This window comes from Carassius gibelio, chromosome A12 (assembly GCF_023724105.1).
Source record: "Carassius gibelio isolate Cgi1373 ecotype wild population from Czech Republic chromosome A12, carGib1.2-hapl.c, whole genome shotgun sequence".
Classification (NCBI taxonomy): Eukaryota; Metazoa; Chordata; class Actinopteri; order Cypriniformes; family Cyprinidae; genus Carassius; species Carassius gibelio.
In genome coordinates this window covers 15,172,026-15,199,243 of record NC_068382.1, presented here as the reverse complement: position 1 = coordinate 15,199,243, position 27,218 = coordinate 15,172,026, and the positions used below count along the sequence as shown (strand labels likewise).

At 37.9% G+C, this 27,218-nt stretch overlaps 1 protein-coding gene across 11 annotated transcripts in view; it reads right to left on the bottom strand.

The window, feature by feature from the left end:
• Nucleotides 1-25,105, bottom strand: part of LOC128025257 (neurexin-1a-like) — a 168,914-nt gene extending 143,809 nt beyond the window's left edge. For 4 of the 11 annotated variants that reach the window (XM_052611435.1, XM_052611432.1, XM_052611442.1 and 1 more), the window contains exons 1-4: nt 24,633-25,103; nt 21,177-22,465; nt 14,452-14,469; nt 13,380-13,409 (exon numbers count right to left, since the gene is read on the bottom strand). In XM_052611435.1, coding sequence (XP_052467395.1) covers nt 13,380-13,409; nt 14,452-14,469; nt 21,177-21,888 — 760 coding nt within the window. In that variant the 5' untranslated portion in view covers nt 21,889-22,465; nt 24,633-25,103. Of the gene's footprint in view, nt 1-13,379; nt 13,410-14,451; nt 14,470-21,176; nt 22,466-24,632 lie in introns of all 11 variants that reach the window. The other 7 variants (XM_052611434.1, XM_052611437.1, XM_052611441.1 and 4 more) reach the window with 6 other exon arrangements.
• Nucleotides 25,106-27,218: the final 2,113 nt, after the last annotated feature.

Sequence of the window (27,218 nt, the reverse complement as noted above, 5' to 3'; positions counted from 1 at the left end):
AAATTCAGAAATGCACACACAATTCAGAAATGCAAACAACATTTACAAATGCACTCAAGATTCACAAATGCACAGGACAAGATTCAGAAATGTATTTCTGATGCACAAACACATATATCTTGATTTACAAACTGCTTGCGTTCTGTGAACTTCACTGCATTTGTGTGTGAATTTTGAGACTCCTCTGACTTGGCTCTACACACAAATGCCTTTTTTTTAACAGGGAATGATCTGCAACCAATCAGATATCTCCCTTGTTTGAGCCAATCACAAGAATGCACCCCATGTGGGGGATTGTTTACTTATAAGCCAATCAGCGAACAACTCACTTTCCTCAATCAGCGAACGACTCACATTCCTCAGCTAACGATTCACTTTCCTCACGCAGCGAACAACTCACTTTCCTTAGCGAACGACTCACTTACCTCACGCAGCCGGCGACTCACTTTGCGCAGCCGGACACCCACTTTGCGCAGCAGGAGACTCACTTTCCACATCCGGAGAGTCACTTTCCTCTCGCAGCGAACAACTCACTTTCCTCATGCAGCGAACGACTCACTTTCTTTAGCGAACGACTCACTTACCTCACGCAGCCGGCGACTCACTTTGCGCAGCCGCACACCCACTTTGCGCAGCAGGAGACTCACTTTCCGCAGCCGGATAGTCACTTTCCTCTCGCAGCGAACGACTCACTTTCCTCACGCAGCGAACGACTCACTTTCCTCACGAGTCACGCAGTGAGCGACTCACTTTCCTCAGCGAACGATTCACTTTCCTCACCCAGCCAAGTTGAGCAAACGATTCCCTTTCCTCAGACAGCCGGACACCCACTTTTCGCAGCCGGAGAGTCACTTTCCTCTCGCAGCGGACCACTGACTCTCTCTTCATGTAGGGACCGAATATTATAATTAAAGTGACTTCTATATTGCATCCAAAAGAATATTTAGATATATGTAAAATATTAAAAAGGTGTAATTTTTTTTTTTTTTACTTTCATTAAAATGTTTCAATAAAATGAAATAATTGCCTATTGCAAATTTATGAATCCATGGTTAACTTTTTTTCTGCAGTCACAGTCTGGGCTATATGTATTGAGACATTTTTAAATTTATATTTTATAAAAATAAAAATAAAAAATAAACCTGAATTGTAATCTAAACATCTGTATTTCCATACAATTTCATAAATAAGTAGGCTATAATATGCCACACCACAGGCATATCACGCTGTGTGAACGGGTTCATGTGATTGGCTTATAAGTAAACAACCACGTGGAGTGCGTTCTTGTGAATGGCTAAAAGAAGGGAGACATCTGATTGGTTGCTGATCATTTCATGCATTTGTGTGTCAAGGCAAGTCAGAGGAGTCTCAAAATTCACACACAAATGCAGTGAAGTTCACAGACCGCAAGCAGTTTGTAAATCAAGATATATGTGTGTGTGCATCAGAAATACATTTCTGAATCTTGTTCTGTACATTTGTGAATCTTGAGTGCATTTGTTAATGTTGTTTGCATTTCTGAATTGTGTGTGTATTTCTGAATTTGTGTGCATTTCTGAATTTTGTATGCATTTGTGAATCTTCTGTGCTTTTTAAATTTTGTGTGTGCATTTGTAAATTTTGTGCACATTTGTGTATCCTGTGTGTGTATTTGTGAATTATGTGTGTGCATGTATGAATCCTGTGTGTGCATATGTGAATGTAGTGTGTGCATTTATCTTTATTGAGACTCTTTTGGCTCCATACTGATTGGCCAGCTGACCCAGTGCATCGTGATTGGCTGAACACCGCAAGCACTCATCAGAAATGTAACGCGCCTTTTCATAAACGCAAGCTTCATATTTCAAAATAAATGTAAAGACAGTTAATAATTTCTTTAGGTTTACCATCAGTTACCAACAGTCACGTGACAGACAGTGATGAAGTTCATATGTGTTTGCAGTATACAAGACATGGACGGTTAAGACAGCTGGCTTCACTGTGTGACCGTCACTCTCTCTCTCTCTCTCTCTCACACACACACACACACCCACGATGTGCAAAATTTGGCATTTGAATATTCAATGGCAAATATTTAAACTAATAACAACATACTTCCAGTAGCTGATTTGAAGCACCATATTGTCGTGCAAAGTCAGAATGACCTCCTCTCCTAGTTCACGAAATGGTCGCCCATAAAATGCGTTGCTGTTTTGTTGTAAGTAATCTTAAAAAAGGGGACAAATAAAGTGCTTTTGCTTTTGCATAGAAACACACAGCATCTCCTTGACATGGCTGCTTTAACACAAACTGCAGTTACTGAAACCATGCCTTCTTTCTTTGCGTGAACATGTGGGCAGCATTATGCAAATATTTCCACATAGTGATATAGACATGTGGCTGCGTGTTTGAATGAGCCATTTTGAATTTGATAAACAATGTCTCTTTGGATTTGAGACTTTAGTCTTTGCAACTTTACAGAACTTCATTATGCACCAAGAGGTTGTAACACTCCACTGACCCCTTCAAAACATACTTCAAAAATGAGAATCACTACTTCAAAGTCTTTTAAGAACTAATTCTAAAAAGTTTGTTGCTCAAGGAAAATTACCACCTAAACCAGCCCATGAAGTCATTTAAACAGCACACTTTTTCCATTTCCAGTCTTAAATCAGGATTCTGTTTTTGTGTTTCCTGTTCTTTTACATTTGCATCCGTCTTTGGCATGATTTATGGCCTAATGATCTCTGGCCCAGTTTCTCCAAAACAGAATGAGCACAAATTATCCCCATCCAAGACGTCACATCCCCAGCCAGGGCTGATTTACTGCCCCACTCTCCACACGAGACAAATGATCAGCCCCAGAGCCACTGTGGCAGTGAGCCCATCTTGTGTTTGCTATTAAAAATGTGATGGGCCATACTTTTAGATTGAGACAGCCAATCCAAGAGGTCTCTCTGTTAAGTCAACTTAAATGAATTGGCCAGGCAGCGAGTGAAGATCACAGGAAAACAGCCTTCTATCTTTATAAAATTTAACTAGCAGAGTTTGCTACTTCAGTCAACTTTATCACTATATTCAATTTTGATCATGCCACCACTGTTTGATTTTCATGACATGTCTGTGCTTCCAGAACTGACAGTTCAGCTAGAAATGCTAATTCATTCATCATTTACTCGCCCTCTTGTTGTTCCAAACCAGTATGACTGCCTTTCTTCTGTGCGGTTCAAAAGAAACATTGGTCCCAATTGACTTTCATTGTATGAACAAATAAACCCCCAAAAGGCATTGTTCAAAATATTTTTTGTTTTACACAGAAGAAAGCAATAAATTAGTGTTTTTGCCATACGATAAAAGTCAGTGAGGTCCAGGGTTGTTTCATATATTCATATAAAATCATATATAGGTTTGAAGTGGCATGAAAATGATGACAGAATTATAATTTTTGGGTGAACCTTTCCTTTAAGAGATTCTGGTCACAACCATTCATTGACTGAAGTGGTCAGCAGGACGTGAGAAAACCACCTCAACATCCCTTCCTGAGCAATGGCTTGGGAGGTTTTAATGAAAAGAGGTTTCAGTTTTAATAAGGGCGTAACTACAGCCAGTCCATGGCTCAAATCAATAATTATACCCTGATAAAAAATTTGCAGTCCACACTCATTGAAACTCCCCAGCCTGTGTCAAAAATATAAATAGCAACCTATTTTTAGAGTTGACATATAGAGTGGCAAACATTATGCCATTACAAGATAATTAGTAAAATAATTAAGCAAACAGAAGGAGTATCAGCGAGGGCAAGACACACAACACTTCCGTGTGAAATATGTCACTGTGGTTTGTTATTAAGATACACACAATGTCAATCACAACCCATCGTTATATCAGAGATGTAATTGCGTTGTTGAGTAAATTATACACTCATTAGAAATGTCACGCAGATACCCTTATTATATTCAGCTGGCTGTGCGGTTCGCCGGATATCAGTAAAGCCCCAGTCGTGTCGTGTGAATAAATATGTACATTAATGTAGAGAGACACTGATGACCTCATAAATGTCAAACGATGAGAGTCATGATCTCTCAGTATCTACTATTAAACAATTACTCTGCCCACTTTGGGACTGTGGGCCGGAGATTAATGAGTACCCGCACACCCCCAGGGAGGCCGACTGGTGCTGGCCGCCACAGATTTGGCAGGTCAAGAGGAATGGGGAAATGGCAGAGCTCATTGTCCTGCGGGGGTGCTCCCCATCCCTTCAGTGTGAGAAATTTTAAATTCATCAAAGTGGGCTGAACGGAAGGAGTTAAATATATATTTTCCCTTCTGAGGCCTTTACGCATTCATGTGTTCTGTTAATTAAGGTATTACAATTACTTCAAGAGTACGGCTTGAATTTGCACTTGAATCTGCAATGGGGGAAAACAGCCCTGTTTATGGTTTCATTAAAATACCTGTCAATCAGGTAAAATGTCTGTTCATCTTTTTGCATTGCAAACCTTTAAGGGGCAACTAGCTGCAGGGATCCGACTGGTTATTTTTATTTTTTTCTTACCTGAATCTGAAGTTCACATATGGCACTTAAAGTAGTGACTATGAATACATAAGCTTTACGACTAATGAGATGTGAGTCACACAATCCACATCTATCTTCACAATCCACCGACTGTGAAGAGGAAAATGCTTAGCAGCCTTTCTCATGCATATTTGCTGCTTTTCAATACACAAGCTGTCATCATGCATCACTTCAGAGCTTAAAAAAAAAACTTTGTGTGCACGCGTGTGTGTATTTAAGGTTCATTTCCAAATGCACATGTTTGTATGTTTAATCGCTTTTAAAGGTCACGCTGGCTACAGTGCTTTATTGTGGGAGCTCTATCAGAAATTATAATACAGATAAGCGTCCTGTTTATTCCTGGCATCAACTTGCTGAACCAACAATAAATCACGATATCACATCTGCTACCAAGGTATAAAAGAATAAATAAAGTAAAAATAATCTCTTGACAATTTGGCTGCTAGCAAACGATGCTCTATGAAGATAAGTGGCACAACAGGGAGTGAGATACTGCCAGCTCTACTCATGGGAGATTTATGCTAATCTTAAATAACCAAGGTCAGACGTATTCCCGCTGAAAATGAAACGGTTGTGCAAACTCAGCTTAGGGCCCCAACCCCTCCGCCTCAGGGACTGTGACTCGTCTGCCCAGAATATAGTTTTCCATCACCTCAGTCACTCAGGCTGTCGATTCAATGTCTGATCTCCATCTAGCTCACCTGGGTAGCTTGTGTGTCCATTGTGTATTGATTTGTGTTGCCAATGATTTCTCTTTTTGTTTTCTTTCACTCTTTTTTCCGGGTTTCGTTTTTAAAAGGTTGTCACGACTTCCTGCTTCTATGTATAATGCAAAGCTCAAAAACAGCTGCAGGATCCAAAAAATCTACGTATAATACCTGGAGAAAACTAACCATTCATCTCAATCTGGTGTCGTCTAGATTTTAGCTGTATTTGGTATGGCTGCACAAAATTTTTAGCTCCCTTTCAATTTATGAGAGTAAATCTTAATTCAATTGTCCATGCCCCAAAGGAAACTGAATTGGAATTTGAATTGAAATAATAGGAAGAGAAATGTACTGAATCTATAAAACTTCAACTTTTAAGGTATTTTAAACCTTTATAAAAACTTTCAAACAAGCCTTTGAATCAACTGAATTAGATTTTACTTAACTTTAATTCTACTTCCTGACATTCAGATTTATTAAAGGGGTCATATGATGCGATTTCAAGTTTTCCTTTCTCTTTAGAGTATTACAAGCTGTTCGCGAATAGATAAGATCCCTAAAGTTGCAAAGACTAAAGTCTCAAACCCAAAGATATATTCTTTATAAAAGTTAATACCTTTTATAAAAGGTGTTTAAATACACCTCAACACGTGTACATCACTGTGTAGACAGGTTTGCGTAACACCACCCAAATGTTCAGGCAAAGAAAGAAGGTTGTAACTTTGACGCCACGTCAACATATATATATATATATATATATATATATATAATATGGTTCTCTGCTAATTATTAATTATATTGCATTATTATTCTGTCACACTTCAGTCCATGGACAGTTCATCCCATTCAGCAATTTCCTTTTAATATTGTATTTGAACAATGCTCCCTATACCCCCATTGCCAAGTACTGTCATTCTGCTTTATCAAAGTGATCTTTACTGTCCATGTTTTCACCCTGCCCTTGTATCGACCTCTTTTGCCTGACTTTTGGATTGTTCCCAGCTTAATTACTGATTTGGATTTATTTGCAGATTGTCTGCTCTGCTGTGTTTAGAACTTAGCCAGGATTTTGAGCATGTAATTCCGCCTGCCGTTTTGGATTGTTTGACATTGCTTTTTTATAAAAAACGTCATGAACACCATTCAGCTCCTGCCAAATCTACATATAGATATACATTTAAAAAATATATTACCCCCATAATTAAGTTCTATATACTTTTATGCAAAAAAGAAAAAAATCCTAATGAAACACTTGATTATACTGTAGTTAAACCACTTCTATTATGGCTTGTAGCTTGCAAAGCATCAATTTCTATCTTCCCCAACACTGCACACAAATCAAGATTGCCAATCACTATCAAAAACCAGTGACAGACTTCAACTAATTAAATGTTTACAGGCCAATATCCTAAATATCGTCCAAAAGGTTATATCAGCTATCAACTCACCACAGCACGCATGTGAACGTGCAGTGCAGTGGTTGAGGATAGAACCCACCTACCAATGCTGGTAATGACATTCTGGCAGGCACACCACAACAATGAGTCCAAGCACTATCACACCTTGAGGGTTTTTCAAAATAGCTTGACCTGATGGAAAAATACTGCCAGCGAGCATTGCTTCAGCAAATTAGGCTCAGCATGTTCCTCTCCTTCAACAAGATAACAGTGTTGCATCAAATCCAAAGGAGAGAAAGACTGAGCCTATCTATTCCTCCCTCTCATTACATAGTCTTTTTTGCCCTATTTTGCCTCACTGATTGCAATATAACACTTTGCAGTGTAACACGTATGGCAATAAAATCTGGTAATATCACACTGTTGTCATTGACGAGGGTCATTTAGGTCTTAATGTAATGCTTGAAATAAATATGCTATTAAATATAATTATATTCCTAATTATGTATAATAATCTAATGTTGCTAGCTATTACTTGACAATGGCATGGCTCACAGCAAATATAAATTTCACTGTTAAAAAAATATTGTATGATATTGTTTCTCCCTGGAAGAGAGATAATTTTTTTTCTATGCCACTTTAATTTGCATAAAGAGATAAACAAGTTAGAAAACTAACATAATTAGAAAAAATATATATAATTTATTGCACCACATAAATTAAAAAACATCTACATAATATTGTGGCTTGATTCTCTAAATATCAATGTGAATATTATATTCCTTGATTTCAGTACACTGCGTCCACACTTGCAAATTGGGGCCAATGATGTCAGCGTTCAGTTAAAATCCATTTGGAAGAGGTGGATAATACATTTTGAATCGGTCTGGCACAGTGGCATTTAAGATTAAAGTGTCTCTCAGCAGCTAGACTGACCTATCAAGAAATCCTTTCGCCTTTCCCAAAGATAAACCCCCCCATCCCCAAAATGCATGAATGACATCTGCTGATTACTTTTTGATTTCATTACAGGAATTGAATGAGAAAATCATCTTATTAACAATGATCGGCTCTACATAAATGGCGACGGTGAACTCATCGCAGTCCCCTGACTGTCTCAGCATTCAGCACCTTTAGCCCAGACACAATCCTAAAATGTCTGCTGCGCTGATGGGGTTAGCCATGCCTCTGAACCCTATGAAATGAGCTGTCCTCCATTACAGACTGCTCCAATTGAATAAATGTTGGGATATAACCACCGCCATAAATCGGTTGTATTATCTGCTGAAAACACTGTCAAACTGTAGGTGTAGGATGGATACGGATAAAGTGGAACACTTGGGTTTAATCACATACTCTATCATTTTGTGGAAAAACAAATAAATAAAAAATTCAGGAACAATGTACAGTAAGGTTCAATTTGATAACATTAGTTGATGCAATATATATACTAGCAACAAGCGTTTTTTTTTTTTTTTTAAACAGCATTTATTAATTAATTTATACATATTTTTCATGCATGCTTGTTTCAGAATACCTCAGCTAAAATTTCTACACAGCGCTCTGGAATTCTTGACTCTCATTGGTCAATCACTGCATTCAGCAGTTAGTTTTAGTTTACCAATAGTCACCGCTATCCATGATAACAATAATGTATATCAGACACTCATCTGCTAACTGCATTAAGTCCATGTTCTGTGTAGGCTGATATTTTACATGAATGGAGAACATCATTACATCTAACATCTACTCACCAATGTGCGTCCATTTTTATGGTCCTGTCATTCATCCACATTCATTTGTATTTCAAAGATAGTTTGGCTAAACTGGACCAATTGTTTTGTCCGTCATAATGGACTTTTTTATTTTATTTTTTATCTGGAATCTTTAAGATTACCTACAGTAAAATAGTGAGGTATTGATGAAGCCATATGGATCACATTTGAAAACCAACACCAATGATGATTTGCAATAAAGTGTCTCCCTTTACCTGCATTATCTGCTACACAAGTCTTGTTTTCAGTCTGAAGTGGTTTGAAAAGATTTGAGTGCATCAGAAATGTTCGAGAAAGAATGAGCCCCTCCAAAAAAACTTGTCTAGTAATCTGCAAAGGAAATACCTACAAACAAAACTCTCCTATTACACAAAAATACAACATTAGGCCACTTGACATTGACGTTTAATGCCCCCCCCTTCCCCCTCCCATTTATTTATATATTTTAAGTGAAATATCATCCAAAATGATTCCAATTGAAAGTGTATGTTTGATTGAAATGTGCACCCAATTTGAGATAAGGTCTAGCATAGGACTGGTGTCTTTAAGATATGAAGACTGGGAGTCTGGAGGCAGTATTAAATCCATAAATAACACAACATACACTTCCTCCAGAAAAAAAGGAGTTTTCTTTCTTTCTTTGCTTTTTTATACTTCAAGCTACACAACATCAGTTCCAACTGGCAGCATGCCTGAAACACTGCCTCTCTTCCTCATAAAAAAGTATTTGAAGTTTTGTGTCAAACAGCACTGAATGAGAACAGAGTAAGGTGATGGGATTTGTGATGGCTGAGCGGCTGTTAGATTGCAGAAAGTGCTTATAACCAAAATGTGTGACCTTGTGTGACTTATGCTACAATTAAGATAAAGAGTTGGTGAGTTCGTACTTTTCGTATTTGTTTTTAGCCTGTACACAAAGTTTCGCATGAAGCCAGAGTACAGAGTAGATTACCATCTTTTAATCTTTAATCACCAGTGTCTGTGAGGTAGCGATATTGATTTATTTCTAAATATTGACATTGTGGTTAAGCTAGCAGGATAGTCATTTTTCTTTTTCCAGAACAGAAACCCGGTGGTGTTTTCCACCAGTGCAGACTTACATTATTTTCTCTGCGTTTCATTTAATACATCGCAGTGTATGAATGAATGCGACAGTTGCAAGTCAGCAAAGGTACAGTGGTAGTAATTTAAGAGGCCGTTCCACTTTTGTAATTACATTAACGAGGCATCCGATGTGCAACGGCAGGCATAATGGGATTTTAAATACGTATTGATCAACACGTCACAGCAGGCTTTCTTCTTTCTATCACACTCATCTGTGACAATGACACATGTGAGTGATGGTGTCTGAGGCACATTTCTCTGCAATGAAGAAACGACTGTAAGCTGCCAGCACAGCATTTTTCTAGATTATAGCAAAAGCTAAAAATGCTAAATGGAACAAGCTGTCTGGATGATTTCACTCGCAACCGACATGAGAGCCAATGCACAAAGACCTTTCACGAATAGAACAAATTTGATACATCTACCACAACATTGCTCATTTAAACAGGTGCAGATTACAATTCAAAGGATTTACCATAAATATCCAAGCTGCTGGTATTCTTTATGCTGCCATGTCAATTAGACTTAAAGAATTCTAATTTGGAGTCTGCGGGCTTTACAACGCCTGCAGCAGCGATTCAGCTTCACAGGCTCTCTCCATGTGAAATGACAGCAATTAGACCCACCGGCGTTCTGCGCACAACCCGTATTACCGCACATCTTTTGTCTTTCCCAAAGCAAATCAGCATAAGAGCAACGGTAATACAGCTGCAAAGAGCAGACAAGCCCAATCTCAAAGACCCACTCTTCATCTATGTTGTTTGCCACTTATTTAAATCAGATATTTGCACTTGTCTTCGAACCGGCTAATGTCAAGTAAAAATTGGTTGGAAGCACACATATAACATAAACAAATGTCTGTGAGGGCTTAGAGTTCATTAATGCCGAATGTAAGGACACTGCTCAAAGAACTCCTGATCTTCAAGGTCTCGAAACATATGACATAGATAGTATCATATTATGTCATATGAATTACAAAGACAGAAAACGTAGGTAATAGAAGAGGATACATGTACAGTTTACATTTAACAACGTAACTTTTGCAATTCAATCAAATCAAATAAATTATTAGTTATTCAACATTAGGTTTTTTAAATGATCAAGCTTTTTTCCTTGGGTTTTTTTTAACTAATTTGTTCTTCAGTCTGCTGTAAGAACTTTGCATATAGACTGTTTTTGTAACATTCCAAATCTTGCAGGGCTCTTTTTGAAAACCAGACCAAGCTTTCATTATAAATGCTAAGATGACAAGCATGTGAAATCGCATGGTGATAAATGCGCTTTCCATATTTTTCCCTTAAGAACTTTATCTCACGTTTAAACACACATTTAGGAGAAACAGAATCGCTAATACTAAAACCTTTTTCATATCTTCAGCTATCATATTTGGTCATAGCTTAATTCAAATTTAAAACTGCAACTTAAAATGTTTACTCTGTTATTTAGTTTTGGCACTCAATTACCATGTATAAGAAAGTAATAAGAATAGATATTTTATATGTTTATATTTACTGACTTTTACAATAAATTTCAGACATGTTGGTAATTTATAGAGCTCAACTGAACATCCCAATATTAAGATTGTGATGAAACCGAAGTTTTCCTGAATCTCTGAATGTATTATGTGCTGCCATGTAATTAATTATGCTGCAGTTATTGGTAAATTGGTGTTGTAATTGTTTTAAATTTAACTGCAGGACTTCACTGAACCACAAAACCAAATGTGTGCAGTTAGGAAGATGCTATGAGAATGGTGAACAGAATATAAATGAACAAGAGATGCAAATTTCACTTCATTTCCTTACTCTATAACAAATGTGGTCCTTACACAAACATATATCCACAGAAAAGGAACACAATGCGAAATTCATTTGATAATGCCAGTGTGACCCTGCTGGCAAGGTCAGCCGCCACACGCACCATTTCATTCAATTTTATAGAAAGATGAAAATCAATTTTCTATGAGAAAATGGAATGAGAGAAAATATAAATGCCTCTGAAAATGTATTCAAATGTGCTAAGAGAAGCCTGAAGCCCCCACAACTCCTGTGGGCATTAGCCCATTCAGGATAGTGAGATGGCCTGGGTGGCAGTGCCTTACAGAGCACAATCAAAGAGACCCGCCAAAGACAGAGAGCACACCTACCTGATCCGCTTATCCGGGATCCCTCATATTTCAAACCAAGGTGAATAACCCCATCAGTCTATGTGTGTTTAAAGTTCAGTGGATAAACCAGCATGCAGTGATCTGTTAGCCGAGTGCAGGATTGTGAGTACTTGCAGTTGTGATAGTGCCAGGTGCTGTCCACTTACCTTAGCTGGATCTCATCGGGCTCTTCAAAAGTTGTAATATAATATCAAAGAGCAGTAAAGTGCTACTACATTAATATGCATTGGTGCGTATAGACTGTATGGAATGTTCTAAATGAGACTAATGCCTGCAGAATATGAAAATCCGAATATTACCTCTTACCTGATTGTTTTTTTTGTTTTTTTTGATGATCTGACAACACATGTATTTATATTGAATGCTTTTCAATGTGCCCTTTGTGTAGTCAATATTTCATGCAGATTTTTTATATGTATAAATAATGGCGATAAACCTCTCTATCTATAGAGACCTTTGTTCTATCCATATAGAGATCGATCTATAATTTTATTATTTTTTTGTTATACTGTAGATTATGACAAATGGTTAATTGCCTTAATTAATTATTAAAAATTAATCAATTTTATGTTGCCAATAATAATCCATCTACATTTTCTGTGCATTGATTTTCTAGACAACTGAATTTTACTAGCAGACTCATTAAAATCCTACATTGCATTCATTGACAAACTGCACAATGACGCATTCCCATTTTCATGACATCTCACCTACCTTCCAGTCTCTCGTCATATTTATAGGGATTGACACAGAAAAATCAGTGTGACTTCAGTACCACAAACACACGAATAAACAGATGAATGTGTAAAGCCACAGGTACAGGGATATACATGAAGAGCTTAAAGAGCTCAAGTTAAACTACATCATTACATAGTATGAAAGAAGCATTATATACCTTTTCTTTTCCCTATGATATTGATATAATGGTTCCATGAAGAGAAAGTCCAGAGAGATACAGGAAAATACAAAGGAGAGGAAAGAGGCAACAGTCAGAATCATGGCCGCGTGTTAGATTCAGAGACAGAAAAATGAAAGGTTACGTTCAGAAGAGACTCCATGCATTGCAGACAAAAAGAGAAAGGGCAGGCAAGAGGAGATGGAAGCTTCCTATCGTGATACATGCCAGAACACGACGATGAGAGAGATGAGGGAGAATGCATGAATATCGAACAGACAGCTAATGCTTTCCAGTTTTGGAGCTCGAGAATACAGACTAGAACATTTACAAAGAGTGAACAAACCCCTGAGAGAAGTCCCTGTAACTCACATCATCCACTGGGTTGAAAGTATTTTTCCCCCTCTATATGAAAATGAAGTTGGCAAGCAGCAATGGAATTTTGGGGCTGTTGAGAGAATGACGGAGAAAAAAAAAAAACTAAAGCGCAAAAGAAGCGGCATGATGGGTTGAAGGGAAGTTAAAACCAAAAGACAGAGAGAGAGAAAGAGAGAGAGCGAAGGAGAGACAGAGGAGAGGGTGGGGAAATAATGGAAAAGACCAAACCATCCATTGACTCAGCGCCAAGCCAGAAAGAAAGCAGCCCCAGTAAATCCCTACCAGCAGTGAAGGGAGATGAGGAGGATTCAGCACAAGACAGTGAGAGAGAGAGAGGCTGAGAGATGGAGGAGGGAGTGGCTGATGGAGGCAAAAAGGTGAGTAAGAAATGAAACCCATACCTTGGTCGCCCATCATCAGGTGCGCAAGACCTTAAGGGAAGACAAGAGCACAGTCAGCACAGAGAACGGGATCATGGGAAGGTTTTCTGTCACACTGACACGCGGGCATCGTCTGGACAGAGGATGCCTGCGGTGCGGGATGGGGGGAGGGGAGGGGGTTTGGGGTGGGGTCAAGAGGTGAGGGAGAGAGTGGGTGTGAGGGAACATTCAAAAAGCATTTCCTCAACCCAGCGGTTGCAATGCTTTATTGGTCACACTCGAAAGAGACAAATCTAGATTAGAAAAAAATATATATATCACTTCGCTGTCACCATACATCAAACATGTCGTCCGCCTGGTCAACCTTCCACAGGAAGAAGATGATAAATACACAGATTGGATCTTAGCAAAATGAAGTTAGGTTGCACACAAAAATGTGTAAATTCAATAACAAAATATCTACGTACAGTTTATATTGGGATAAATCAATATTACCCATTTCATCTTTCATAGGATGTCTGTTTAGGTTTCTGTGAGCCACAGCCCAAATATATAGCAATACCTCCAAAAGAATGAATCATTATAAAACTATAAACTGTATTTGGAATTGTTAGTAAGAAACAGGAGAGTTTTTCAGTTGTTTATGGTACTTACCTGTCAAAGACTGCCCAGGTTTTCCATTGCAGTGAACGCTTCATAATGTATGGATGTGAATTTCCATGTACTGTAATTTATTCACTATATAGGTGTTTCAGAAGCTCATATTAGGAGCTACAGTCATGTGTCTGTATCTTTAGATGTAATGTAAATGAGCTTTGCTCCAGCCTCTGGTTTCTTGAACCATGTGCATGGATTGAGTGAAGCATGTGTTTACTGACAACCTCTAATTAAGGAAGCGCTTTCGACTGAAGTTGCATACCTTTTACCTGTGTTGTACACCAGTTCCACTTACTGTTTTTGTACCGAATTCAAATAAATAGGAAATACATAATATTTCTAAAAGAAAGGGTTGAAATATGAAGACAGAGAGAAGTGCATGAGTAGGGACGGGTCGGATGAAAAGAAAATAGAAAAGAAAAATATGTCTACCCACCTCCTACATAGGCCTCTTCTGGAGGGGCGGCCGAGGCGTGAAGAGAAAGAAGGAGACATTGATTAAGAAGCATGCAGACTGGAAGGTGGCCCAGCCTTGAGGATTACCGTGGTTACCATGCGTCTTATCATCCTGTGCCCAGGCCAAACATTCATTACCATGGAAAAATGTGGAGACTAGAGGGTTTATTTGACTTTAAGTGTCCTCTGTCCTCCTCAAGATCTAATCTCATTGTGTCTACAGCACTCTGAAAGAGCGTTGTTCCATGGTGAGATGATGATAACACATTATTAAGTCATTCAAAAGCTGATAAAACACATGGTGAAATTGACTCTTCACAGTATATCAATGACCATGCGCAAACATGCACATCATAATTAACTGGAAGACGGAGAAAAAAATGGTGGGACCCCTAATTTCACAGAAGCTGTTTTACAGAAAGCAAATCATAGAAAAATATGCTGTTTTCCCTAAGGAAAATCTTATTTTATTATTATGACTATTTTTTATTTTTTTGAAGGACTGTTCAAAAAAATTTGCATCCTTTGAATTAATATTTATAATTTTAAATGGCATTCATGGTTGCGTGTGAGGGGAATTTACAGGGGCTATTTGTGAAGCATGCACATGTTTGGAAATAAAAATTCCTGTAGATGATGCAAAATGAACCTACTAAGAGAAAACAACATCATTCAGTGAGGTCAGTAATAAAGAAATGTACAATACCTGAATATGCATATGTCATGTTATTACCCCCTTTACACTGAAATACCATTTTTCTGTTCTAAAACAAAAAGAGTACATTACCTTCATACATGCATTTATTCATCACACCTTTTACTTCTGGTGACACTTTCAGTCCCTGGATCAACTCACCCAAGACTCCCTAAAAATGGACTTGGCTATCTTAAAGTTAAAGCATCCAATCCTACCTCCGTGTCTTGAGGAGGAGAATAATGACCCGGGACTTACCGCAGCCGGTTCCTCCACCCGACCAAACACAAATTGCATGCACCACTACTGCCACGAAAAAAAAAATGCTGATGAATGTATGAACAAAGAAAACAAAGGAGAAAAAAAATAAACATAAAAGAGTGCCATGCCAGAAAATATGACAAAGAAATATTTAGCTGTTAGTGTTGCAGTGATAAATGACAGGTGATTTTCTATCCTCTCTTATCAGCTTATGAAGAGGCTGACAAACCCTACTTGGTTTGACAAATGTGAAAACTCATCCCACTGAAAAAAAAAAAAAAAAAAAAAAAAAACAGCTCGGAGGGATAAAAGTAATGCTACAAAAACAAATCCTAAACAGTTTAATTGGCTTAAACTATCACAAAACACTAACTAGCCATCTACACTGACTCTACAGCAGTTTCAAGGACCCACTCTATTGATTTTGTGCCACATTCTCTCTTACAAAACCTGCTAGACCAAGGGCGAAATATAGATATACAGTATTTGTGTGTGTGGAAGCAGCAGCCATTCTGGAAGAACACCACACACACTCGCACATATACGCTCCGCCTGGTCTTCTCAGAGGCAGGCTGACCGAACAGCGGTTGTATTTACATTTCACTGACTGACAGATCAGGATCATGGAGCCTCTCCTTAGCACTGCAGAGCTCACACGGAGCCAGAGACATGCAGGCTTTCATTGAGCTGACAGCTTCTTTTAAGTGCTGCCCTTGCATACAGCCCTGAATTTGGCAGAGAATAAGAGATAGAAATTGAGGATGACCTACACACACACAAACTCACCCTTACTCCAGCCATGATGTGACGCCCGCACTCATGCAGCCCTTTACAAACCGGACTGCAGCTCCAGATGCTCGTTTAAAGCAGTTTTCAGTAAGTCAGAGCATGTTACTTTCAAGCGCACACGCATGGAACTTGCCCAAAGGGGTCATATGACGAGCGTACGCTCCGCATAGCACAGCGGCAAAGTCACTTAAGATGTAGCTGTCAACAGCGATTTAATAAAACCTCAAAAAACTCTGATAATGACCATCCAGTTGAAACGGGGTGAATGTGCGACACAGGTTCTTCTGCATTTGATATCCTAAAGAAACATCCAAATCCCATTTGACTAAATATAAGTGAGTTTTGCCCATAGTCAAACAGAAACCACTGGAAAATATATTCAAAACAAAAGTACTCATTGTAAAATCTTCTAAATATAGCGCTTTGTCATTGCGCCAGTGATGGGGATTTTAATCCTCTTCACCAAATCTAGTTTAACATTTCCCCCACAGGGAGCAATGTGCAGCAAGTTCCATATTGCAGTCATCTACAGTACAGAGAGATTAGTGAGCTTAGTCCATCTGGAAAGGGTTCATCCGCCACTGATAGGGGAATTCTCAGTATACAGTGTATTTGACACGGGCTCCCCCTCCATTCAAGATTATCAAGTGATGTTGCCAGATCAAGGAAGGTAAAAGTCAGTTGCAAAACATGGGGAGAACCCACAGATATTATAATAGTCCAAATTAATAGTCTTAATCCATTTTGGGTTTTATACATTGTTTGAATTTGCTTCATTTATGTGGCCATTGTAATGTGCTGATTACACAAATGTCTTTTGGCTTAAGGGTCAGTTTACCCAAAATAGAAATTTATTAGCCATTATGTCACCATTTATTCAAACCCATATATATGTATAGGTAGATGCCACATTTGACCTCTCCAGACAAGTCAACACGTCCGCCATCTTTGAACGGTCTATATGTCGTTACTCACAATAACAATCAATTAATTTCAAGATACAACAACATACTGCAGCATCTGATTTTAAAAATCACCTAAATTTAAATTCCATAAGAAACTATAAACCTTCACAGGTAAGAATGTGTTGGTTTACAGGTTTTTAAAACGTTAGCACATTTTAAATGCCTTGTTATCTAATGGCATAATCATCTTGTATTGTGTTAATTAAGCAAAAGCATCTTCTGAAGTCTACTGAAGATACAGATATTCATGTGCATTTAACTACAGTTGTAGTTCAGATGCACCTGTACCTTGCTCTTGAATGTTTATGGACCGGCTTTGACATTCCAATATGGTGGATGGCTTATGTATAGTGGCCCACAGAAACAGCCACTAATAGGGCATCTAGCTATACATATCTATGTTTAAACCTGTACAACTTTTGTGTTCTGTTGAGCACATGTTTCATGTACTTTTCTGTTCTGCGGAACAAAAAGGAAGTTTTTGTCCATACAGTGATTCGTTAGTCAATGGATTTTATACTGGAATGCCTTATAGTGAATTAATCCATTTCCAGTTTTCCACTTTGCAAATATTTGCTTAATTTATGTAGGTATTGCAATGCACAGGTAAATGTATGTTGACGTAAAGAGACAGTTCACCTAAAATTCTGCGAAACACGCAACATATTTTAAACTGTTATTTTCCATACAGTGAAAACCAACGAGGTACAAATGGTTTGGGCCTCTACTGATTTATGCTGCATGGCATGGATAAAAATGGTTTAAAACATTCCATGTTTCACGGAAGAAAGTCGTACAGGTTTGGAATGACATTGGTTAAAGTAAATGGCAACATATATATATATATATATATATATATATATATATATATATATATATATATATATATATATATATATATATATATATATATATATATATATATATATATATATATATATATATATTTATATATATATATATTTTTTTTTTTTTTGCAAACTATCCTTTCAAAGTCTATCTTCTGTCATCTTCAAAACAGGCCCCTGGTGACATGATTAAATAAGTCATTAAAATTAAGATGCTGATGTATCCAATTAAAGCAGGTCCTTTATTTCATTAGCAAGAGGTTAATGGGTGTACACTACACTACACCACCCTAATTAATTTGCATAGATCCAAAGCAGATAAAAAAAAATGCATTTAAAATTTGACTGCATCATTAAACGACAAAGTGCACAGCCAGGGACCGACCGACCCTTACAATGTTAGCTCCACCACAAAAGATAAGAGATGAGGTGAAACAATCTAATCGCTGTTGTAAACAAGCCCTCCAACACAATCCAATTCTCCAACCAAAGTTTCCTAGCACATGAAACCACATGGACGTCAATTGCAGATACCTTACAGCCATCTTTAACCAGGAGACGGAGCACATTATACAGTTAATAGAGCATAAAGATAAGGTATCAATGGCTGCAAGCTGATACAGAGCAGACCCTTTTGGCTTTCCAATTCAGACTTGTAAGAGCATTAACCATAATAACACAAAATAAGGCCCTTTCTCTAACCCCAGCAGGGCAAAAATATCTCATTACCCATAGCACTGTTATTCTTTGCAGTGCGGACTACCTCTCCCGCTGAGAGCCCCACACCTGCTCTGCTAAAGAAGGTTATTACCACAACTGCCTGTCAAGAGAATGACGGAGTGGACGTGTGGAGAGAAAGGACATATTTAATCCACAAACCACCCTTTCCTGCCTGAGATCTACAAACACGTACACATGCTCTCACCACACTGCAATTTTTTTCCATGACGACAGAGATAAAGCAAGCAGCACATATATCTAAATGAAAAAGCTAGTCATTCATTAATGAGTCATTTAATATGCAGCTATCCCTTTCTTTATCCACAAAAAAATTTGAGTCTTAGTGTTTTATTGGCAACGGTGGTCGGTGGTCAGCTGACAGATCACCTCGGTTATCAAGCTGACAACACGAAAAATGACAAAAAGTAGCCTGCTTTCCCCTCAGCAGGAGCTTCATGGGCCAGATTTGCATTAATAACCAAAGCAAGGACAGATTTAGGCTAAGAGGAGTTTAAAACGATGCTGTCATTTTAATGAACACCACGCTGGCTCTATATCTATTTCATTTGAGGAATTAATCCTTTATAATGGCTTTCCTGTCCTGCGCGGTGCCATTTGGAGATTTGTCGTTGCTCTAATAACAGAAACAGAGAAAGACGTAATGAAAGGTCATCTGTACAATTCTGACAGAAAAAGGAAGGATCATAATCTATGGTTCCATGAAGAAATTCTTACATCCATGGAACCGTTCCATTGCAAAACAAATGTTCTTTAAAGTGAAAAAAAGTTATTACGTTATTTAAATATCCTTTGCTTAAAAAAAAGGATATTTTTTAACTAAACGGTTCTCTGCGGAACTCAAACGGTGGTTCTTCATATGGAACCTTTATTTTAAAGAGTGTATATCAGTTAATCTAATAAAATGCATGGTAGATTTTTGAATCGAACTAATCTGATAAACAACACATTTTTGCACTGAACAATAAAATCATCAAAGCAGACTACAGTGGAAAAAAAGAAAGCAGGCAGCGCCAAGCCTAACACTGCTAATCTCAAGAAACGCCAATAATAAACAAATAACACTAATGATCAAGAGCGACACGTCCCGTAGCCTCCACCATCTCCACATATCCTTATGTGTCATCCAAAAGCGTGTGATGGAGGCCACTCAAAGCTGCGTGGGTAGGTCTATTCTGACTCACCCGGCAAAGATGCGCATTTCTACCAGCACAGGGGCTGGAGAGCGGTGCATCTTGATTTTAGGCAGCTGCTGAGCATCTTAGGGCCCTGCCCTTTTGTCATAATCTCATCAAATCCACTAGACGATGCATTTACAGTAGCTGAAAGCCCAGTGAACACTGTACCACAACAAGACTGCTATTCTAGTTTGAACATTTGTCAGTGAAACATACTGTCTCTCTGTTGTGCTTTAGGAGGGCAACATTTACTCAGTGGGTATGTAGTTTCCTTGGAAACATGGTGCCTCTTCGGCTTTCGACCTAACCCAGACTATATCCATCAACATCAAGATCAGTCCAGAGAGACGTTGTAAAAATGAAGAAAAAGATGGAAAGAACATAAAAACAGTGAAATCAGACACCAAGGGATTAAGTCAAACTAGGAAACCAACCAGAACATACATATTCAAAAGGGAACAGACTTTGCATGAAAATCTGAATTCTTGTAATATGCGTTCAACCATCCGTTTTCAAAGGACAGAATTAGAAATGGCCTCCCCCTATTTAGTTACATCATCAGTCGTTTTAATCACTTCTATAATTAAAATAACTCTGTAAGTGCAGTAGAGGAGGTTTTCTTGTAAAGCTGGATTAAAAAATGCTTTGTGATGGTTGCTGAATACTGTATTGAGTATGCCACTATTTTTCCTGTGATGTTGAAATTGTAACTTTGGCTAAGTCATTACAGTGACTCTATGGAACATCTGGCTGATTATATAATTAGAGCACCCAACCCCTTAAATTCAGACGGAGAATAATATTAAAATCATCATACTTCAATCATGGGCTTGTGTGCATGTGTTCAACTCATCATTTTTGTACTTAATTGTAATGCCAGAGCAGTGTCAATAGTATATTAAGTTAATTTAGCATAAAAAAAAGAAGCCTCTGCTGACATCATGTTATCAAAAGCACAGGCTTTCACTGATGCTCCGGAATTGACACAGACGGCACTAAAGCCTATTTAAATGATCTCCTTCAGATCATTGGCTTTTTCCAACTGAGATCAGCGGTAATCTAATCATGTAATGTACTGGGCCCATAGTGGAGGCCAGGAACAGACATGATGTAGCATGCACTGCCTCTGAGAAACTAGTGCAATGTTATAATGAAAACAGAAGTGAAAAGGCTGTGTTTGAAAAGACATTTCAACACCTCAACAATGGAGACGACGAATCCAGGCCTCTTACCTTCACTGCAGTCTTTTCCCTGGAATCCCGTTTCGGAGCAGTTGCAAATGGGTTCGTCATTGACAATGCTGCAGACTCCTCCGTTCAGGCAAATGTGGTCAGTTTCACAAATGCCGCTGTTGACTCCCTCACTACCAATAAGCGGCGGCTCGGAACTGTTCACCCTCAGATTGGTTATCCATCCTTTGTAGGGGACCTGATCTTTGATGGCTGAAGATGTTAGGCGTAATGCTACAGATCGCAGCTCAGGAGGTATCCCTCCTATGAATAAATGGCTGAAGACCGTCATGTCCCTCCTTTTCGACTTAACCTCCACCCACTTGATCTCTTCGTCCACAACTAACGTAGTTTTTTTGAAATTCCTGCGCAAGGTCACAGCGTGCCAGCGGCTGTCATTGACGGCGGTATCGGACAGCACAGTCGCCGGCTCGGCGCAGAAGATGGAGAATCGCAAACTGAGTCTACCGTTGTGGATGAGCAGTTCCAAAAAGTCACAGAATCCCTCGTCGTCAAAGTACACTAAAAGTCCATGAGCGCTTTTGGTCTTCATGTTGAAACTCATTTCGCTTTCACAGCAGGCGTTCCACATAGGAAACCGTGCCCACTGGCCTTCTGCACCGGTGAACTCCATACTGGCCCCCATGTCGACAAGGCAACAAACCAGTAAGCCTATCCAGATTAGATGTGCACCGTTCCGCATTGAGAAGCTCATTGTGAATAGTTAAGGAAGTTAGAACTAACAATAGAACTAATCGAAAACTAAAATGATTCAGCTCTCTTAGTGATGTGCTCCTAAAGTGTAACAGAGCTCTCTATAACATACAGGACTGGTATGCATTTGGGGTAATTTACTCATTGTTCACTGAGAGAGGGAGAAGGCCTGTGTTACGGCCAACTCTTTTTCAAAATCTAAATATACAAATCAGAACAATAAAGGGTCTCGCTAAGGCCCAAATTCTGGTCTACTGAAATAAAAAAAATAAGGCTACTGTTTAGCTAAAAAAAAAACTTCAGTGGGATCCAGATGTGCTACAGCGGGGCCGAGTCAAAGTATCTATAAATTGCAGCCATGTGTAGTGCTGTACATCAGAGAGTTCATTAGGGGTATACAGGGACATTAATGTCAGGGTCTTTTAAATCTAGTTAAAAGTCATTGTGTAGGCCTAAAGTCAGCCCTAATCAAAAGCAGAAAAAAGTACACTTTGCAGAGTTAACGTGTAGGCCCGAATAGGGCCCTCAGTGTTCACAAACCTTCAATTCACATCCGTTTTGACATATTGATCCATAATCTGAAAAGAATGAAAAAGAACATCTTAATTTCTTTATTGGAAAAGAAAGATAAGGTGGCCACTTTTAAAAAGATAGATAGCATACACAACACAATCATACATACCCAAAACCACGATTTCATAGTGATAATGATATTGAAACCTCAAATTTCACGCTGATATTGATTGCATTAATCTTCAATTACATCAGTACTTTATATTTGCTTTTCTCGCCATAATTCTCAGTGATTATAATTCATGTATATTCTCAGTATAATTCATGGCATATGAACCAGAAAACTCATGTGTATTTCATCAGGCGGCTGTTGTTTTTTCCCCACAGTATCAAATAATGATTTAATAATTTAATAATCAAAAAAGGCAAAAACAAATCTATAATTTTCAGAGGTAGATTGGGTTAAACCAAAGTAGCTTTAACTCAAATAAAGAGTATTAAATGGTATCCAATGGACTTAGTATTATTATTATTATTATCTTTTTTTATTTTTTTATTTTTTTATTGGAGTATGGCTATTCCATACCACTTTGTTTTAATCTTAGAGAGATTCTCTCATGACATGGATATAGCTGCTGCTGCAAAATGGGTATGTAAAGCAAACATTGCATGAAGCATTCTGGTCATTATATATTTTACAATTCCAGACTAATATATATATATATATATATATATATATATATATATATATATTGTTTAGTTGTATATGGTTAATATGCCATCCTATTTCAAAATAATTTTGTTTCTGGAAAAATAAATTCTAATAACACGGGTAAAATAATGGAAGACCACATGACGGCTTCTACGTCATCAAAATTTGTCTCTGCAGCAACTGTGCCAATAATAATATAAATACAGAATGCAGTGTTTCCACACAAACATATACACTTAAACATACACTTAAATTATGCTGCAAATATTAACTAATTAATATGACATGCAACATAAAACCCTAAAATGTGCACACCATAAAACAAAACTTAACCCCCCCTTAACCCCCCTATAAGCCTAATAATAGTCTACATATGTAAATGGTCTCCGTAAAATATTTATTTAGTTATGCATATATTTTTATGAGTATATTTTTATGTATAAAAAAGTGTTACTATATAGTTTACTAATAAATCGTAAGGTATGGAATGGTAGTCTTACAATTAACCACTTAATTTTTTTTTTTTTTTTTTTTTTTTTTTGGTATTTCGAATTATTTTCCTTTATAATTACGACTATTTTTACAGCCCAGTCAGACATACAGGCAATCATATTTACAATTATTTCAGCAGGAGGGTATGTGCAGTCTGACAAAAGGTCCGAACGGGCGGCAACATCGATACAGTGTGCAATGGGGTAATCTCGTTTGATTCAGTGAACCTCGCTCGGTTCAAGTCCTGCATCCCAAAATGAGCCCAGGGCGGGGGCTTATCGCGCGCCTCTTAAGCATTAATGACACTGCAATCGTCTGGCCTCTGGGCTGTCTGTCAACTGATCTCAACCAATCAGTTCATGCTTGAATTCCTATGTGTTTACTGTCAGGTTTACACTGGGCTACTTAGCAAGATAACAACCGACCCCCTTTCACAGATGGATCTTACACAACATATCATATGCGTTTAATGTACAGAACGCAGTCTTATTTACCGTATTCTCGAAACAATTACGGTCATGCCTTGCTATCAGTAGCTAATAGATGGAGTCTCGAACTACCCACGATCATCCTAATAGCGATTTACACAACAACGGGATCCTACAAAACAAATAGATGCCATTTAAAATTTACTTTCAAACAATAACAATTTTCCTCAATTTTTCCTTTCCTTTGATTAAAATTGGTGATGACTCAGATGCGCAATACAGCCAATAATCAACCACCATCTGTTCAAACAGAGCTAGAAAGACACCTTTAACACGGCTTTACCGTGCTCTTTTTCAGACGCTGCGACCAGGAAATATAGGGAGTCATCAGATGTCGCTTAAGATGAAGCAAGGGCCAGCTGTAAACAGGAATGAATCGGCCATAGAGTGAAATTACACTGAAATGAAGCCCAGCTGCATCATCTCACCTGCGCGTGACTGCAGTGAGCGCGTGAAGCACATCCATAACTCTCACCGAAAACGGCTCATAACCTCAAATACGCCTTCAAATTACATGTACACAATCCTTAATTATTTTACCTTGAGAAATGGACCATTGTGAGCCTCTTGACAGGTTAACCTCACTGATGAATCTGGTTGATTTCCTCCACATCGATTCAGGCTTTCATCTGATTAAAAATAAAAATAATAAAATAAATAAAAAACCACTGCATCGGTGTCGAATGAGCAGAAGAAATCGCGTATGCGGATCACCTAAGTCCCAATAGATTAAAAAAATAAAATGAAAAAATAATTCAAAACGGACCCAACAACCAATTAAGATTCAGTACAAAACGATTCATCCTTAAGAAATTCTCCAATGTAAATGTTAGTTTATTTTCGGTGCATATAAAATAGAAGATATCGCTCCCTGTTCTGTGTGCAAGACAAGGTGCGATGTGTTTCTCAGGCGAGCTTTGCCAGGGACTGTCAGCACATCGCGTCACGTGTCTCCCGGTTAGTGTGTGATGGAGATGGGCGGGGCGAGAGCGCTGCAGCACCTTGGACAGCGCTCACCGTTATTAACAACTTCACATACAGATGAGGAAACAGCTTTAGCCGTTATCGTGCCCGCCACGAATAAAAGCATTTTATCACACTTCACATTACAGTGTGCATGTTGACAAGTAATATCGTCAGTTAAGGAGTCATTTGAGTGCATGCAGTTTATTTGTAATTTATTCTATAAATCTGTTTTTGATAATAAAATAGTCCTTGATAGGCTATTGCTATTTAATTAAACGTGTAATTGTACTTGCACCATATACGTGTCACATGGCCACTGTAATGTAAACTGTCAGTGTGCATTTATACTAATGGAAGAACAACATCAGCATGGCTGTGATTTGGCCATAGGCAGGAGCCCGCAGGTAAAAACGTTCAGTTTTCAAAATATTCAGTGCTGCTGAAATGCTGAACAATTCTTTAAACAAGTACAGCAATTAATATCAAGGAACTTACTTTTCCAAACTGATTAGTCAGTATATTTGTTTTCCACCAACTAAATTAGTTCCAAAAGAAACGTCAAGCTCTGTTTGTCGCCAAGCAACACCAAGACTAAAAGACGGTCTGGAATAGTATATACGAGTGGAGCAGAGTGATAGATTTGGTTCCCTGTTGAAAGCGTTATATCTCCACTTTTCTTTACAACTACTAATGAGAGAAACCCTGGCATGAGAGATCTTGTTGCTATATTGAATCACAACAGACAATAAATAAATTTAAAAAAAAATCTAAAAAGCATATTTTTCCCAGTGATTAAAAAGAAAATAGCTATGCTTTGTAAGAAGTGAAGTATATTATATAACCTACAGTACTTACAACTAAATAATGTTATATATATAATATGCACGTTAAAACAATTTCATTGCAATTGTGAATCGAAATTGTGCAATCGAAAATGACAATGCAATGCCATAAAAAAAAAGAAAGTAAAAAAGACAAAGTGCTTTACGGATCAAATTGTACACACATCTTAAGGGAAGACCTAAATATAATGTTATAAAGATAAAAAGATTTGCATTCCTGCTTTTACATTAAACCTAGCATATTGTTTTCAAGCATTTCATTTAAATATAACACATTGTGAACACAACTAGATTCACATTTGTGCCTACAAAGGTTAAGGTAAGCATCATGGGTAGGATCACCACAGGACTGTCTATGAATAGTGTATGAATACTGCATGCAAACCCAGCAGTTCACTAACATGTAGCCATCCACCACCTCAGTCTTCTCTGCATTGTTTGTAGTCTTTACTGTTGCTATCTAAAATAAAAAAATTGCAAATGTGTTGCATTTTAACAACAAAAAATAAGTATCCAACATGTACACTGTAATACATTTTAATACATGTGCTGTGTATAGTAGTTAGGAATACCTAATAGAACGTTGCACTCAAGTAAATAAATGTAATTATAAATGTACTTAAATACAAGTGAAATTATTAGCTCTTTGGGCACCATCTATTGGGTATGGGATTTTTTCAGAGAGGAACACTAAACAGAATGCTCAAAAACCAATATGTTCGATGTCCCCTCTTCTGCTCAGTTAGCTATTATCTTTTGACAAGAAAAGTGGGCCAAAGCTCTCTTGGGAACCTCCAGCTTTGTACTCAATAGTTGCATGGTTCAATGGCTCGTCCCTCCACGTCAAAACATTGCATTGGTAACAGGCCCAATCTCTACACATGTGAAACCAGAGGTGTTTTAATACACAAGGTGTGAGTTCCTCAGGCACTTATGGTGAGGCGTGAGATGACATGCATGCTTTCTGGGGAAATCTTTGCTCTGTGTTGATGTGTCTTCATCAGCACGGATGTTGTTTGTGATGCGAATAAAATCTAATTTAGAGTACCTGTCTCCTGTGAAAGGGGCTAGAATGAATCAGCTGTTTTGGTCTTCTTTGACATCTGGAAAAACATCATAAAATGGGTGCAATACATTTTAAAGGTTCTTTTTTTCTTATGATTACTGTACATAATCATGATCAGTTTTGTGTGCATGTGTTTTATTCCTTTCCTATTCCTTTTCCTTTTTGATGGACCTGTATCTTGATTCATTTTTATGAGTTCCCCAGAGTTTTTTTCTAATTTCAGCAAAGTAATTATTTCCTCATTTAGACTTT